The sequence below is a fragment of the Lepus europaeus genome, chromosome 7 (assembly GCF_033115175.1).
Source record: "Lepus europaeus isolate LE1 chromosome 7, mLepTim1.pri, whole genome shotgun sequence".
In the NCBI taxonomy this organism is placed as follows: Eukaryota; Metazoa; Chordata; class Mammalia; order Lagomorpha; family Leporidae; genus Lepus; species Lepus europaeus.
This window is the reverse complement of record NC_084833.1, coordinates 85,102,443-85,115,628: the sequence shown is the minus strand read 5'-3', so window position 1 is coordinate 85,115,628 and position 13,186 is coordinate 85,102,443. Positions and strand designations below refer to the sequence as shown.

Sequence of the window (13,186 nt, the reverse complement as noted above, 5' to 3'; positions counted from 1 at the left end):
GTCAAATAAATAAATAAATAAATCTTCTTTTAAAAAATAAGAAAATACCAAATAGCTATGTTTAGGCAGAGTCAGAAAATGATGCATAGGAGTATTCTTTGCCTATAAATTGATCCTAAGGAAAGCAATTCAATAAAAGCAAATTATATGGGTGGCCTAGCAGGTTAAGCCACACCTTGGGTTCAGGTGCCACCTTTACTTCTGTTTCAGCTTCCTGCTAATGCACCTGTGAGGCAGCAGATGATGGGCAAGGTACTTGCATTCTTGCCACCTACCTGGAAAACCAGGATGGAGTTCCTAACTCCTGGCTTTGGCCTGACCTAATCCTTGCTGTTTTGTGGGCATTTTAGAAGTAAGCTAGCTGATGGAAGCTATATCTCTGTTTTTCTGTTTCTCCCTGTCCTTTTTTGTGGACAGTCTTTTTTCTCTGTTCTCCATATTTTAACTTCCATACAGAAATGGCTCCTCTGTATGCAATTGAGAGCTGAGAGAAATGTCTTAGAAAGTTGTCTACAATTAGCTGGATACTATCAAATCTGCACAATGCATGTTTCTATTTCCTTGCTTAGTTTGTTAGAGTTGATCTATATTTTCAGATGTTGTATCTAATAAATTATAAGTCTTATCTTCCTACTGCTTTGCTATTCAGTATGTTTAGCTGGTGACAGTTTTAGCTGTTTCCAATCTTTGGGTATGTAGTCTCACTTGATTCACATTCATAGCTGAGATGATTCTCAGTTATCATCAGATTGATCAGTTATATATATCAGCTTATATGTCAGTTCATAGCTACCCCTGCATAGTACATCAGTGATTATTTCTGTGACATCTTGCTTACCTGCTTTACATTCATTACAGCACTTTTTTTTTGTCTCTGGCAATTTTTGCTACTGTTTTGTCAGAACAGTTTCCTTAATATATGAATGGAAATACAGTTAGGTCATTATAAATAGTCTTTGGATATACTTCTGGACATTTAAGGGAACTATTCTAACAGCATAGGTGCACTTTGCCCGTTTTAGTTCTTTATACAAATGGGATCTAGTAGTGTAAGTTGTTTGGTACTATATAAATCAGTTCAGATAGTACAGAGGTGAAATATACTAAAAACAAGGTGTGGTGAGGTCTGAAGTATTATACCTATCATATTCATCTACTGCTCTCTCTCTGAAACCTCACAATAGAGAGGTTTATTTTCATATAAAGTATCATCACAATTGTGTGGAAAAATATGAGTTTATTGATGTCTTTGAGGGTATGAGGTTGCCAAGAGGGAAGGAACTGGACATGGAAAGAAGTAAACTATAATGATTAATATTTTCAAAGGATCCTTTGATTTCACCAGGAAAAGAATCTCTCCTTCCTTTTGATTCCAACTTAAAAATTGAATACAGATAGATTCCTCTTGTTTTGTGAAACTACAAAATACAATGTGATATAAATATAAAACACATTATTCCTTATCTATATTATGGTACACCAAAAAGTTCATGAAAAAACTGAATTAAAAGATGTTTATGTTGGTACAAAATATGTTTGAAATCTATGAGTAGTTTTTTTCATAAATGTATTCTCTGTGAACTTTTTGGAGACGTCTTGTGTTATAGGAAACATCTCCCCCACTCACAATCTACTTTGATGGTAGAAAGGGCTACACACACTCACAGGGTACCCCGCCAGGAACCACTGCAGCTGCTGTGCTATCTTTTTACTCAGAGTTGGAGGTATTATTGTTAAACTGTCATTTACTACCACGACTAGTTTGATGGCAATGTTAAACTGTAAAAGCAAGTTTTAATAACCTAGCACTATACAGTAATACCTGATTACTTCCAAAGCAGAAATGTTTTCACAGAACCATACATAGAACTACCGTAGCATGCTTTTTTCACCTTATGGAGATTTTAAGAAAGATGTTCAAAATAACATCTTTACCAAAAAAATGCATCCAGTCTGTTGCTAATCATCATGATAGAACCTAAATTTGTTTTTATAACATATTCTTATTTATCAAATATCATTACCTGTGTATTCCCTTGCAGTGTGTCTTCAGAGAAAAAGTACAATTGTCAGATAGAACACAAGTTACATGGATAAATATTAAAACTATGCCACTTGTATTGAACTCATGAAAGCATAATCCATATAGAAGGAAATAGAGCAGTTAGCAGGAAGTTTACTTGTTTCTTTAGGTTGCTCCACAACAGTGAGACTGAGCAGATCATAATGTTTGGAACCCTTCCTGATTGCCTTTCCTACAGCAAGTTAAATAATGTAGGTAAAAATATTTACTTTGGTCAGTGCAGCTGATTTCCTAATTGAGCTTCCTAAATTAGTATAATGAAATATAATCATTCAGACATTCTGAAAAAGAAATATTCTAGTTAATAGATTTCACAAAAAGAGTGTTCTTTTTAATTTTTTTTTTCAAAAAGGATACATTTATTTGAAAGGTGAAGTGACAGAGAGAATGGGAGACAGAGACAAAGAGCAAGCAAGCAAGTGAGCTCTTACATCCACTGGTTCACTCCACAAATGGCTGCAATAGCCAGGGCTTGGCCAGGACAAAGCCAAGAGCGTAGAACTCCTTCCAGGTTTCACAAATGAGTGGCTGGGGCCTAAGCAATTGTGCCATCTTCTGCTTTCCTAGGCACATTAGCAGGGAGCTTAACTGGAAGCAGAGCAGCCAAGGCTTGAACTGGTGCTCTGTTATGAGATGCTGGCATCACCAGCAGCAACTTAAAGCACAGTACAACAACACTGGCCTGAAAAAGAGTGTTTTTTTAAAAAAGATTTACATATTCATTTGAAATGCAGAATTTACAGAGAGAGGGAGGGAGATACAGAGAGAAAGAGATTTTCTGTCAGCTCGTTCACTCCCCAAATGTCCACAATGGCTGGAGCTAAGCCAGTCTGAAGCCAAGATCCGGGAGCTTCTGTGTCTCCCATTGGGTCCAGGGGTGCAAACACTTGGGCCATCTTTCGCTGCTTTCCCAGGCATATTAGCAGGGAGCTGGATCAGAACTGGAGCAGCCAGGACTCGAACTGGAGCTCATATGGATGCCAGCCTTGCAGGTGGCAGCATTACCCACTATACCACAATGCCAGTCCCCAAAAAGAGTATTAATCATAGAATCCTAGAAGTCTATATAAATGTAAAAATTAAAATTCTTATTGCTGGCTGATAATATAATATCAGTGTGTCTTATTCACTTATGATACTTTAATGAAATCAACAGTATGCCTACATATATTTACTTAAAATTTTTGAAAAACAGTAGTAGGGGCCAGCATTGTGGCATAGTAGATAAAGCTGCTGCCTGTGGCACCAGTATCCCATATGGGCACCAGTTCGAGTCTTGGCTGTTCCTCTTCCAGTCTGGCTCTCTGCTGTGGCCTGGGAAAGCAGTAGAAGATGTCCCAAGTCCTTGGGCTCCTGCACCCACGTGGGGGACCTGGAAGAAGCTCCTATCTCCTGGCTTCAGATAGGCTCAGCTCTGGCCATTACAGCTACTGGGGAGTGAACCAGAGGATGAAAGACCTCTCCCTCTCTGCCTCTGCCTCTGCCTCTCTGTAACTTTGCCTTTCAAATAAATATATAAATCTTTAAGAAAAACAGTAGTAGCAAATTGTCAATACTTAATATTGATAAAAGAGCATTTCAGTTTTTCACATTGCATATGGTTGGAAAATTATTTTAATCCAGGCATTTTTAACTTTATAAATATGCACATATACTATTTTGCATCCTTCATCCTAGTTTCATGTTACCCATCCTTCTGCCTTGTAAGCCATTTCTTTCCTCCTTCTAAAATTTGGCTAGCCGTTGTGTTTTTAAACTTAGTTCAGTCCTTCTTACTTGTGGACATTTCTTCTCTCTGGCATTGGGTTAACTTCCCCGACCCCTTTCACTAATGTCTTGATTGCATCTTGTGCATAGCATTTGTCAGATTGTTGGCAATCATTTGTCTTTCAAGATTGTAAGCTCCCTAATATAGGTAGTACATCTTTTAGTTATCTATCTTTAGTGCATAGCCCAATACTTAAAACATAACAGGCACTTGAGTTTTGTTGAGTGGTTGTATAATAAGATAAGGTAAAGAAATCAGTGTATAAACATTTGAAGAGGCTGGTGCTATGGCTCACTTGGCTAATCTTCCGCCTGCGGCGCCGGCACCCCGGGTTCTAGTCCCGGTTGGGGTGCCGGATTCTTTCCCAGTTGCTCCTCTTCCAGTCCAGTTCTGTGCTGTGGCCCGGGAAGGCAGTGGAGGATGGCCCAAGTGCTTGGGCCCTGCACCTTCATGGGAGACCAGGAGGAGGCACCTGGCTCCTGGCTTTGGATTGGCGCAGCATGCCGGCCACAGCACACTGTCCATGGAGGCCATTTGGGGGGTGAACCAACAGAAAAAGGAAGACCTTTCTCTCTGTCTCTCTCTCTCACTAACTCTGCCTGTCAAAAATAAATAGGCCGGCGCCGTGGCTTAACAGGCTAATCCTCCGCCTTGTGGCGCCGGCACACCGGGTTCTAGTCCCGGTTGGGGCGCCGGATTCTATCCCGGTTGCCCCTCTTCCAGGCCAGCTCTCTGCTATGGCCCGGGAAGGCAGTGGAGGATGGCCCAAGTGCTTGGGCCCTGCACCCGCATGGGAGACCAGGAGAAGCACCTGGCTCCAAGCTTCGGATCAGCGCGATGCGCCGGCCGCAGCGGCCATTGGAGGGTGAACCAACGGCAAAAAGGAAGACTTTTCCCTCTGTCTCTCTCACTATCCACTCTGTCTGTCAAAATAAATAAATAAATAAATAAACAAACATTTGAAGTAAAATTAATATTGTGCTTTTTGTACTGTTAAAATCTGAATGGCAGAAAGATGCTGTTTATTCATTACTATATTCATTTAATAAGTCAAATGATGTTTGTTTATTAATGCAGGTGTTTACTGTTGGCAGAGTTTGTGCTAATCGTACCACAGTTTATCATAATCTGAAACATTTTAAATTCAAACTGTACCAGCAGTGTTGCTACACTGTAAACACTGAAGAAGTTGAGGATGAACAGGTTAAAGAAACAGTGGAAAGAATTTTCAGTCAGTTAAAAGAAAGTGGCTGGATTAAGGAGGTAAGTTGAATATGTGAGAACTATCTCATTCTGTACATCTGGGAGCTTGATTATTATTAGCAAAAGGATACAAATGATTAGAAGACAGTGACATTTAGAAGAGAATTTCTTCTTTTATTCTCCTGTTCTGTGCGTGTATTTTCTCTTCTTCCATCCTTTCCTTTCATGCTCTTCCATTGTCCTATGCTGATGTTCCAAGGATTCACTCAGCTAATCTGATAGTTTAATAAGTGGTAGTGCTGTACATTAACAAAGGACCTCTGTCCTTTCACTTTTACATATGTATTCTTTACATACACTTGAAGTTCCCCTGTTTTCTTTGACAGAGCATAGGACTCACTTCTGCTTGTCTGCTTCCTATACTTTAGAACGTTCTTGTTACCTGAACATTAAGAAACACCTGGTGTCAGTCTGAGGCAAGATCTTGGCTGCCAGTTCTGCTACTACCCACATCCTCTTCTTGAGGACATGGGACTGAGCAGTGAGCACTGTGACTGAAGGTGGAAGGGAATGCAGAGTTTTCAGGCCACCGCACTGATGGTGATTTCTCTATATCCTCTTGATCATTAAATTTGATACCAGGGATAAAGTGGGGGTTTCCAAACATTTGCTGGCAGCCCCTTAGCTCTGGTCTGCTCCCAGAGCTTTGTGGTACATGGAAAGAATGCTAATATGACACAGTCTTCTAAAACAAGTCTAGTTCTATAAATGGATGAGACAACAAATAGTGGCTTTTCAGGAGGCTCAGATCAATGCATATTTAATCATTTAAAAAAAAAAAAACAGGAAAAGCGCAAGAATCATTGCCTGGGTTATATCATAGGCAGACTTGTAAAAGTAGAAACTAAAAATGGGGCAAGAAAGCTTAAGACATAAACTTACTATTAGAAAGAAAGAAAAAGAGAGCAACAACAAGAATTCAGCACGTACCATGTTCAGTGGTACTGGAGAACAACATCCCAGTTGCTTTCCCTTGGGATAATTATTCTTCCACCACAAACCATCACTCAGTGATCTTGATCCTTCAATGTTCTTTCTCTCATTTTATTTTTTTTAGCTCATTATATTTTACTTTGCTTAGACTTCTCTCTCCCATCCTTGTCTTTGCTTTCCATTTGTCTTAGGAGTACACACACACACACACACAAATGGAATGTATCTGAGCCATTGCTTATAGTAACCTGTGCTCATTTTTCTAGACATTCAATTCCTAAGTGCTTTTATTGATGCCTTTAAGTGTTGCTAGCTCTCTAATAGAATTGGAAAACCTGTTAGGATACCGCATTTGTAAAGAATTGCATACCAAATGTAGAACCATAACTGCACATGTATTATATGTTATGTAATAATATTCTGTTGGGGAAGAACATGGAACTTCTTGCAGAAAACAACAAAAAGCATTTCCAAATCATGTACCTTAGAGAAAACTTAACAAGTTTGGGACAGCAGAAGGAAACTGGAATAAGAAAAATGTTTTTAAGCCAAGTTTTATATGAGTAAAGAATAGCTCTTGGTGCTGGGGTCATGGTGCAGTGAGTGAAGCCACCCCTTGTGATAAATGGTATCCCTTATCAGAGTGCTGGTTCAAGTCTTGGCTGCTCCACTTCTAGGCCAGCTCCCTGTTACTGAGCCTTGGGAGAGCAGCAAAAGATGGCCCAAGTACAGGAGTTCTGGGCTCCTACAGATCTGCTGACCCAGATCCAGCAGTTGTGGTCATTTGGGGAGTGGACCAACAACTGGAGGTGTTCTCTCTCTCCCTTTATCTCTCTCCCTTTCAAATAAATAAACCATTGAAAAAAAGTAACATTAGGCATTGGGTCAATATCATGAATGTTTAGGACCATACTTCTATTTTCTAACATAAAAATATCAAAGAGCTTTATTTTTATGAAATACTCCCACCTTAAAAATATTTGTGCATAAACTTTCTTGAATAATTTCGTAGAAACCATGAAGTCTATAGCCAGTGTAAACCCCATCTGCAGCTTTTTGTGCTATGATGAAATTTCAGAATTTTTCAGATGCTCTGACATTTCTCACTGTCCCTCTCCCTGTGCCTCTGAGTGGCAGCCTTGCATGTGTCTTGTCACATTTGCCTTTCTTGACTGTAGTCTCCTGGTTGCAGTTGCTATAACCTTTAGAGTGCCTGGGGGCTCAGTGCTGTGACTCTGCTGTTACCTCCCAGTGATGTCAGACCTTCCCTTCGCCTCACACAAACTATTGGTTCCTGTTTCTCTGCCCCCAACTCAGGTCTCACATCTTGCTTTGCCCCTTTCCTGGCCTTATCCTCCAAATATTTTTCTTCTATTGTCTCAGGAAAACTGATATTCATATTCTCTCTCTCCTCTCTCCCTTCTCCCTTCTCCCTTCTCCCCTCCCCTCTTCTCCTCTCGTCTCTCGTCTCTCGTCTCTCGTCTCTCTTCTCTCTTCTCTCTTCTCTCTTCTCTCTTCTCTCTTCTCTCTTCTCTCTTCTCTCTCTCTCTCTCTCTCTCTCCACAAAATAAGAAATTTTGTCGTCACCATTGTTGATGTGTGACAGATCACAACTTGAATTAGGGGAGGACACAGAGGGAAACTTCAGACACTGAGGTGGATTTCTGGACGGTTAAAACCTTTAAAGGTCAACAGTACAATTGTTCATAAAGGCTTTGCTAGATGTATGGCTGTCCTTTCACCTGAAAATTTTTTTAAAAGGTTTATTTATTTATTTGAAAGGCCAGGTGACACAAAAATAGTGAAAGACACATCCTCCATCCACTGGTTCACTTCCCAAATGGCCTCAACAGCTGGGGCTGGACCAGGCCAAAACTAGGAGCCAGGACTGGCGCTGTGGCATAGTGGGTTAAGCCTCTACCTACAGTGCTGGCATCCCATATAGACGCTGGTTTGGGTCTGGCTACTCCGCTTTTGATCTAGCTCCCTGCCAAAGCAGTGGAAGATGACATGACCCAGGTGCTTTGACCTCTGTGCCCACATGGGAGACCCAGAGGAAGTTCCTGGCTCCTGGCTTCAGATCTGCTCAGCTCTTGCCATTGTGGCCATTTGGGCAGTGAACCAGCAGATGGAAGATATCTCTCTGTCTCTGCCTCTCTTTGTGACTCTGCCTCTCAAATAAATAAATAAATAAGATTTATTATTTATTTAAATAAGATTTAAAATGATTTTAAATTTATTTAAATAAGATTTAAAAATATAAAAGCTAGACACCAGGAACCCCATCCCAGTCTCCCATGTAGGGGGCAGGAACCCAAATACTTAGACCCTCATTTGCTGTTTTTCCAGGCAAATCAGCAGAGATTGGATCACAATCGGAGCAGCCAGGACTTGGAACTGGTGCTCTGATACAGGACGCCGGTGTTGCAAGCAGCATATTAATGCACTGTGCACAATTCTGGCCCCTTCACTTGGCAGGTTTCCCTAACAGTTATTACAAAATGGAGTTCAGCTAAAGTCTTTGATCTGTCAAGTCAAAACAGAATGAGTAAAACACAATTTCTCTAGTACATAAGGAAGTGAGAAAGTTCGCTTCTTTGGGCTTTCACAAACATTTTAATTGTTTTAAAGGCTATCTTTGACTTTTAAAAATGATCTTCACAATAGATTTTCTTGAATTATAGATCACAGTAGCTTTACAAACAGTAAGATGAATGTATAAACATAATTTCAGATGCTCTTGGAAACACATCTGAAGTTATAGCATATGTGATAAATATTTCTCATTTGTTTACCCTTTTGGACAATGAAGAATACTCAATTTATCTTACACTGAAAATTTAGCCTTTGATAACCCTGGCTTGAATATTGCAGAGGGGAATTTTCAGTTTTCTTATCAGGCTTGCAGTCCAATTAAAGATATCTTGTGGACACTTTGTTTTCATTCTGTCATTATTATCAGTGGGCTGTTACATAGGCAGTTTCTCTGCATTACGAATTACTCTTGCAAAACCATCTTTACAGTGAAACAAACGTGAAAGACACCTTCCCCAATGCAAGGAAAATCCTCTGGACCCATAACAAAGGCGAAGCCAAAGTTTTTCAGGGCATCTTTAAAAGCAGATAGCAACAATCCTGGATCTCTTTCTTTTAAGATCATTTTCCTTTTTCCTCATTTTGTAGTCACTGTCCTATTGTCTTCTAGTCTGAAACAGTCCCCCCCCCCTTTTTTTTAAGATCAAGGTTTTCATGGGCACGGAACTATTTGGAATGAACCCTAAAGAAAGTGGAATGTTGGGTCTGTCCTCCAGTAGTTTCTTCCTCTTTCATCAGCATTCGGCCAGATGGTTGACAACCGTAAGAGGAAACAGCTCTATGGTCAACTGGTCAGTTGGGTTCTTCTGATCATGTATCTGAAAGCTACCACCCAGGGCTGCTTCTCTGGGGCTGGATGTTCTCAGACACATCTCATTGTGTCCTGCAGGAGCCATGGGTAATCGGTAGCCATAGGCATCCTCCCAGTCCTGCAATTCCTTGCCCGTGTTCTCACTCTCGACGCCTGGATAGCAAGCTGGCAGGGCTGCTCCCGGGGGTCCCAGCGCTTAGCAAGGTCACATTGCCCTTGCTCCTGGAGCTGTGGCAGGGCCCCATTGCGGGAGGGACTCAGGGATAGCTCTAAGTTCCTGCCACCTACCTCCAGCTTGGAAGGCATCACATCCACCTGCAGGCCATTGCACCCTTGCTCAGAGTCCAGCAGCTCCGCCCTTTGCGACCTTGTAAAAGCTCTGAGGTTCTTGCTTCTTCGTGCCTTCTGTGTCCCTAGGTTGATGTCAGCCCATCTGGTGTACTCCTACCTTCTTTATGGAGTAGGTTTTATTGGAAAAAAAAAATTTGTTTTAAGCTGGGATGCAGGGTATCATTTGGCATGTTGCTTTGGCTTCAGTTCTAGGTGAGCCCAGGAGTGTAGTCTCTGGGTAATTTCTTTTATCTAAGTCAGTGTCAGCTGTGCTATAAGTGACTAGTGGTCTTGTCTTCAGCAGTTCATAGGGACAGAAGTGTGACTTTGAGATGAATAAGGGTTTCTTTGGGTGTGTATCTTTGGTCCACAGAATTCAGTGTCTGTCTCCCTGGTGAATGTGGTAACCAGGGCCTTGTTCTTGGTGCTGAGGGAGACAGAGGTGGCTGCCCCCTTGTCTTACTGGCAAGCCTGAGTGATGCTGCAGCTTGTGGCACCAATTGCTGTGGCTCTAGGACTGTGTGATATGGATGGACCCTTCCTCAGGTTCTGCTAGGAGAGTCTAACTGGTGCTGTGGTTTATAACACCAACAGCCCTAGTCCCAGGGCTAGGGGAGGGGAACTGAACCCTGTTCCAGTACTACAGAGTGACTGCAAGGTATACAGATTACACTGTGGAGGGCATGAGTCCGGAGAGGTGGAATGCAGGTAGTTTCCTCCCTATGTCCACCAGGTGGATTCCAGTGGCACTAAGAAGTTTAGAATGAATTGTCGTAGCCCTGATGTTGCAGAGTGTAATGGGGTCATTACCCAGGTCTCCCAGGGTGGGAGCAGTTTTTTGGTTGGCTGCTTCTGATATTAGCCCCAAGAATCCCCCTGGCTAACACAGAGTGTGTGAACATAGCTCTGGGGCTAATGCCGCACAACTCCCACAGTTGCAGGATGCAGAGGATCTACCCTTTGCCCCACATGTTGCCCTGACTCTTTGATGCTTGGCTCTTTGCTGCCAAGTATGGCGCTCTGGGCAGGTGGGGAAGGAGAGGAAAGGAAAGCAATGTGGCTTCCCTGCTTCAGCTTGGCAGTTGCTCAGGCCCCAGTCAGCTCTCCGGGCTGAAGTAGAAGTCCGTGGATGACTGTGGAATTCCCTCTCAACTACAGCTGCAAGCAGTGGGGCGTAGGGCAGTTCTTTCCTACCTAGAGGTGGTAAGGTGGCAGCTCACAGCCTGCTGCTTGGCTGCACCATATGGCTGGTTGCTATGGTGTCCATCTTCTCTCCTTGTCCTATGCAGTCTTCGTTTTTGTTTGTTTGTTTGTTTGTTTTTCAGAGCCCTGGAAATATAGTCCTTTCTTTGTTTTTTTCATATGCCGAGGAGTTTAAGTTGGTGTGGCTGTACCTGTACTCAGCCATCTTGAATTCAGCGATTTCTGAGTTGTGGCCTAGCAGGTTAAGCCACCACCCATGAGGCTGAAATCCCATATGGGCAGTGTCCCAGCTGCTCTACTTCCAACCCATCTCCCTGCTAATGTGCCTGGGAAAGCAGAAGAAGATGGTCCAAGTGCTTGGGCCCCTGCCACCCACATGGGAGATCCAGAGAAAGCCTCCTGGCTCCTGGTTTTGGCCTGGGCCAGTCCTGGCCATTGCGGCCATCTGGTGAGTGAACAAGCAAATGGAAAAATCTCGCTCCCTCCCTGTCTCTCTCTAACTCTGCCTTCAAATAAATAAATAAATAAATCTTTAAAAAAATGAGGATTAATGCTTAAAAGCACCAGTTGTAATAGATTCTGTCTTCAGCCTTACGCAGTTCCCTTAGCTAATCCGTCCCTTTCCATGGGTCTAGCTGCTACTTCTGGGTACAAGATTCCAAACTCCTTTCATGTTCTGATCTTTTTCCCACACTTCATTCCATCAGTTCTAGCTATTTTCATTAGTACATCCATCTGACACTGTCAGAAAATAGTCTTCATTATTAAAATAAGACTCAACCTCTCCATAGGTTTAGTAAAGAACTATAGAAGCACAATCTTGAAGTAAAGAGGATGACAGAGTAACATTGGTAGGCTTCTCTTTCAATTTCACTTTCCCTGTCTAGGTTATTCTTTTTTCTTCCCAAAGCTATACCCTACCCTGACTCTTACTATGCTCAACGTACATACTATAATCATCAAAAGGATGGATTTAAATATTTGTACTGTCACTTATTATCAGTAGAATTTGGGAGCAAGTTATATCAATTCTCTAAGCCTGTTTTCGTATTTGTAAGATAGGAACTGAAACAATGATGATAATTAGCATTTTGATTGTGGAGATTAAATAACAACACATTTTCAATATTTAGTATAAGACCTGGTGATTAGAAAGTGAACAACTAATGTTGGCCATTATTTGTAACAAAAGCTAGGAGAAAATTTCCTTCCTCTATTAGTCTAATTGCAATTTTAATTTTCCAAAAGAAATTAATTAATAATAAAGTAGATTAGTTAGAGATAATTATATGAGAGGGATAAAAACAGCCACCTTGAATTTCGAATCCTAGAATACTTTACTGATAATGAATTCCTTTTTCCTGAGAAGGTGGTTTAGTCAGATCTTGAGAATATCAGAAAGAGTTCCATGGCCTGGCCTTGCTCCTCATCTCAGTGAGGGTAGAACAGAAATGCATACACAGAGTCAAAAAACCATTAGGTCATTTACTTTCATTAACTGAAGTACTGTGTATCCGAGACTAAGCCCCTGTGTCTCTTCCCTCCCTCAGCGTGCCTGTGAAGTAGGACTGCCATTATTCTCCACTTTGCCAACCTTGAAATCTCTACACCATTCTTGACTCTGCTCTTAATTTGTTCTGCCATATTATTTATTTACTCTCTACCTTCATTGTTACCACTCAAATTTGGTCCTAGTTGTCAAACTGTTCTAGAGTGGGTATTATATTACCACCTCAAAACAAGTCAGTCTTCTAAAATTTTTAGCAGGTTTACGTTGTCTGTTAAATTATTGCTATGCTAGCTTTAGTTTAACCTAGCATCTCATACTTTTAATTATCTGATCTCAATTTCTTTGGTTCAGACTTCTCTCTGTATGTTCTCCTATAAAAATTTCAGGTTGTAGTCAAATCCCATACTTTCTTGTCACATCACTGCTCAATGGACTATTGTCTTTTCCTGAAAACTCAACACTAACTTTTTTTTTTTTTAATTTTATTTCTTTTTTTGAATGGGGGAGAAACAGATCTTTGTGGGGCCAGGCCAAAGCCAGGAGCTTCTTCCAGATCTCCCATACAGGTTGCAGGGACCCAAGCAATTTGGCTATCTTCTGCTGCTTTTCCCAAGCCATTAGCAGGTAGCTGGATCAGAAGTGGAGAAGCTGGGACACAAACTTGCACCCATATGGAATGCCAGGTTATAG

General features: G+C 41.5%; 1 protein-coding gene across 3 annotated transcripts in view; it reads left to right on the top strand.

Moving 5' to 3' along the window:
- CCDC82 (coiled-coil domain containing 82) overlaps positions 1-13,186 on the top strand; it is a 58,389-nt gene that overhangs the window by 42,681 nt on the left and 2,522 nt on the right. Inside the window, exons 8-9 of one of the 3 annotated variants that reach the window (XM_062196908.1) lie at positions 4,929-5,114; positions 8,397-8,571. The exons of 1 other annotated variant lie outside the window; for it this stretch is intronic. In XM_062196908.1, coding sequence (XP_062052892.1) covers positions 4,929-5,114; positions 8,397-8,456 — 246 coding nt within the window. In that variant the 3' untranslated portion in view covers positions 8,457-8,571. Of the gene's footprint in view, positions 1-4,928; positions 5,115-8,396; positions 8,572-13,186 lie in introns of those variants that run through there. One more of the 3 variants, XM_062196907.1, reaches the window with a different exon arrangement.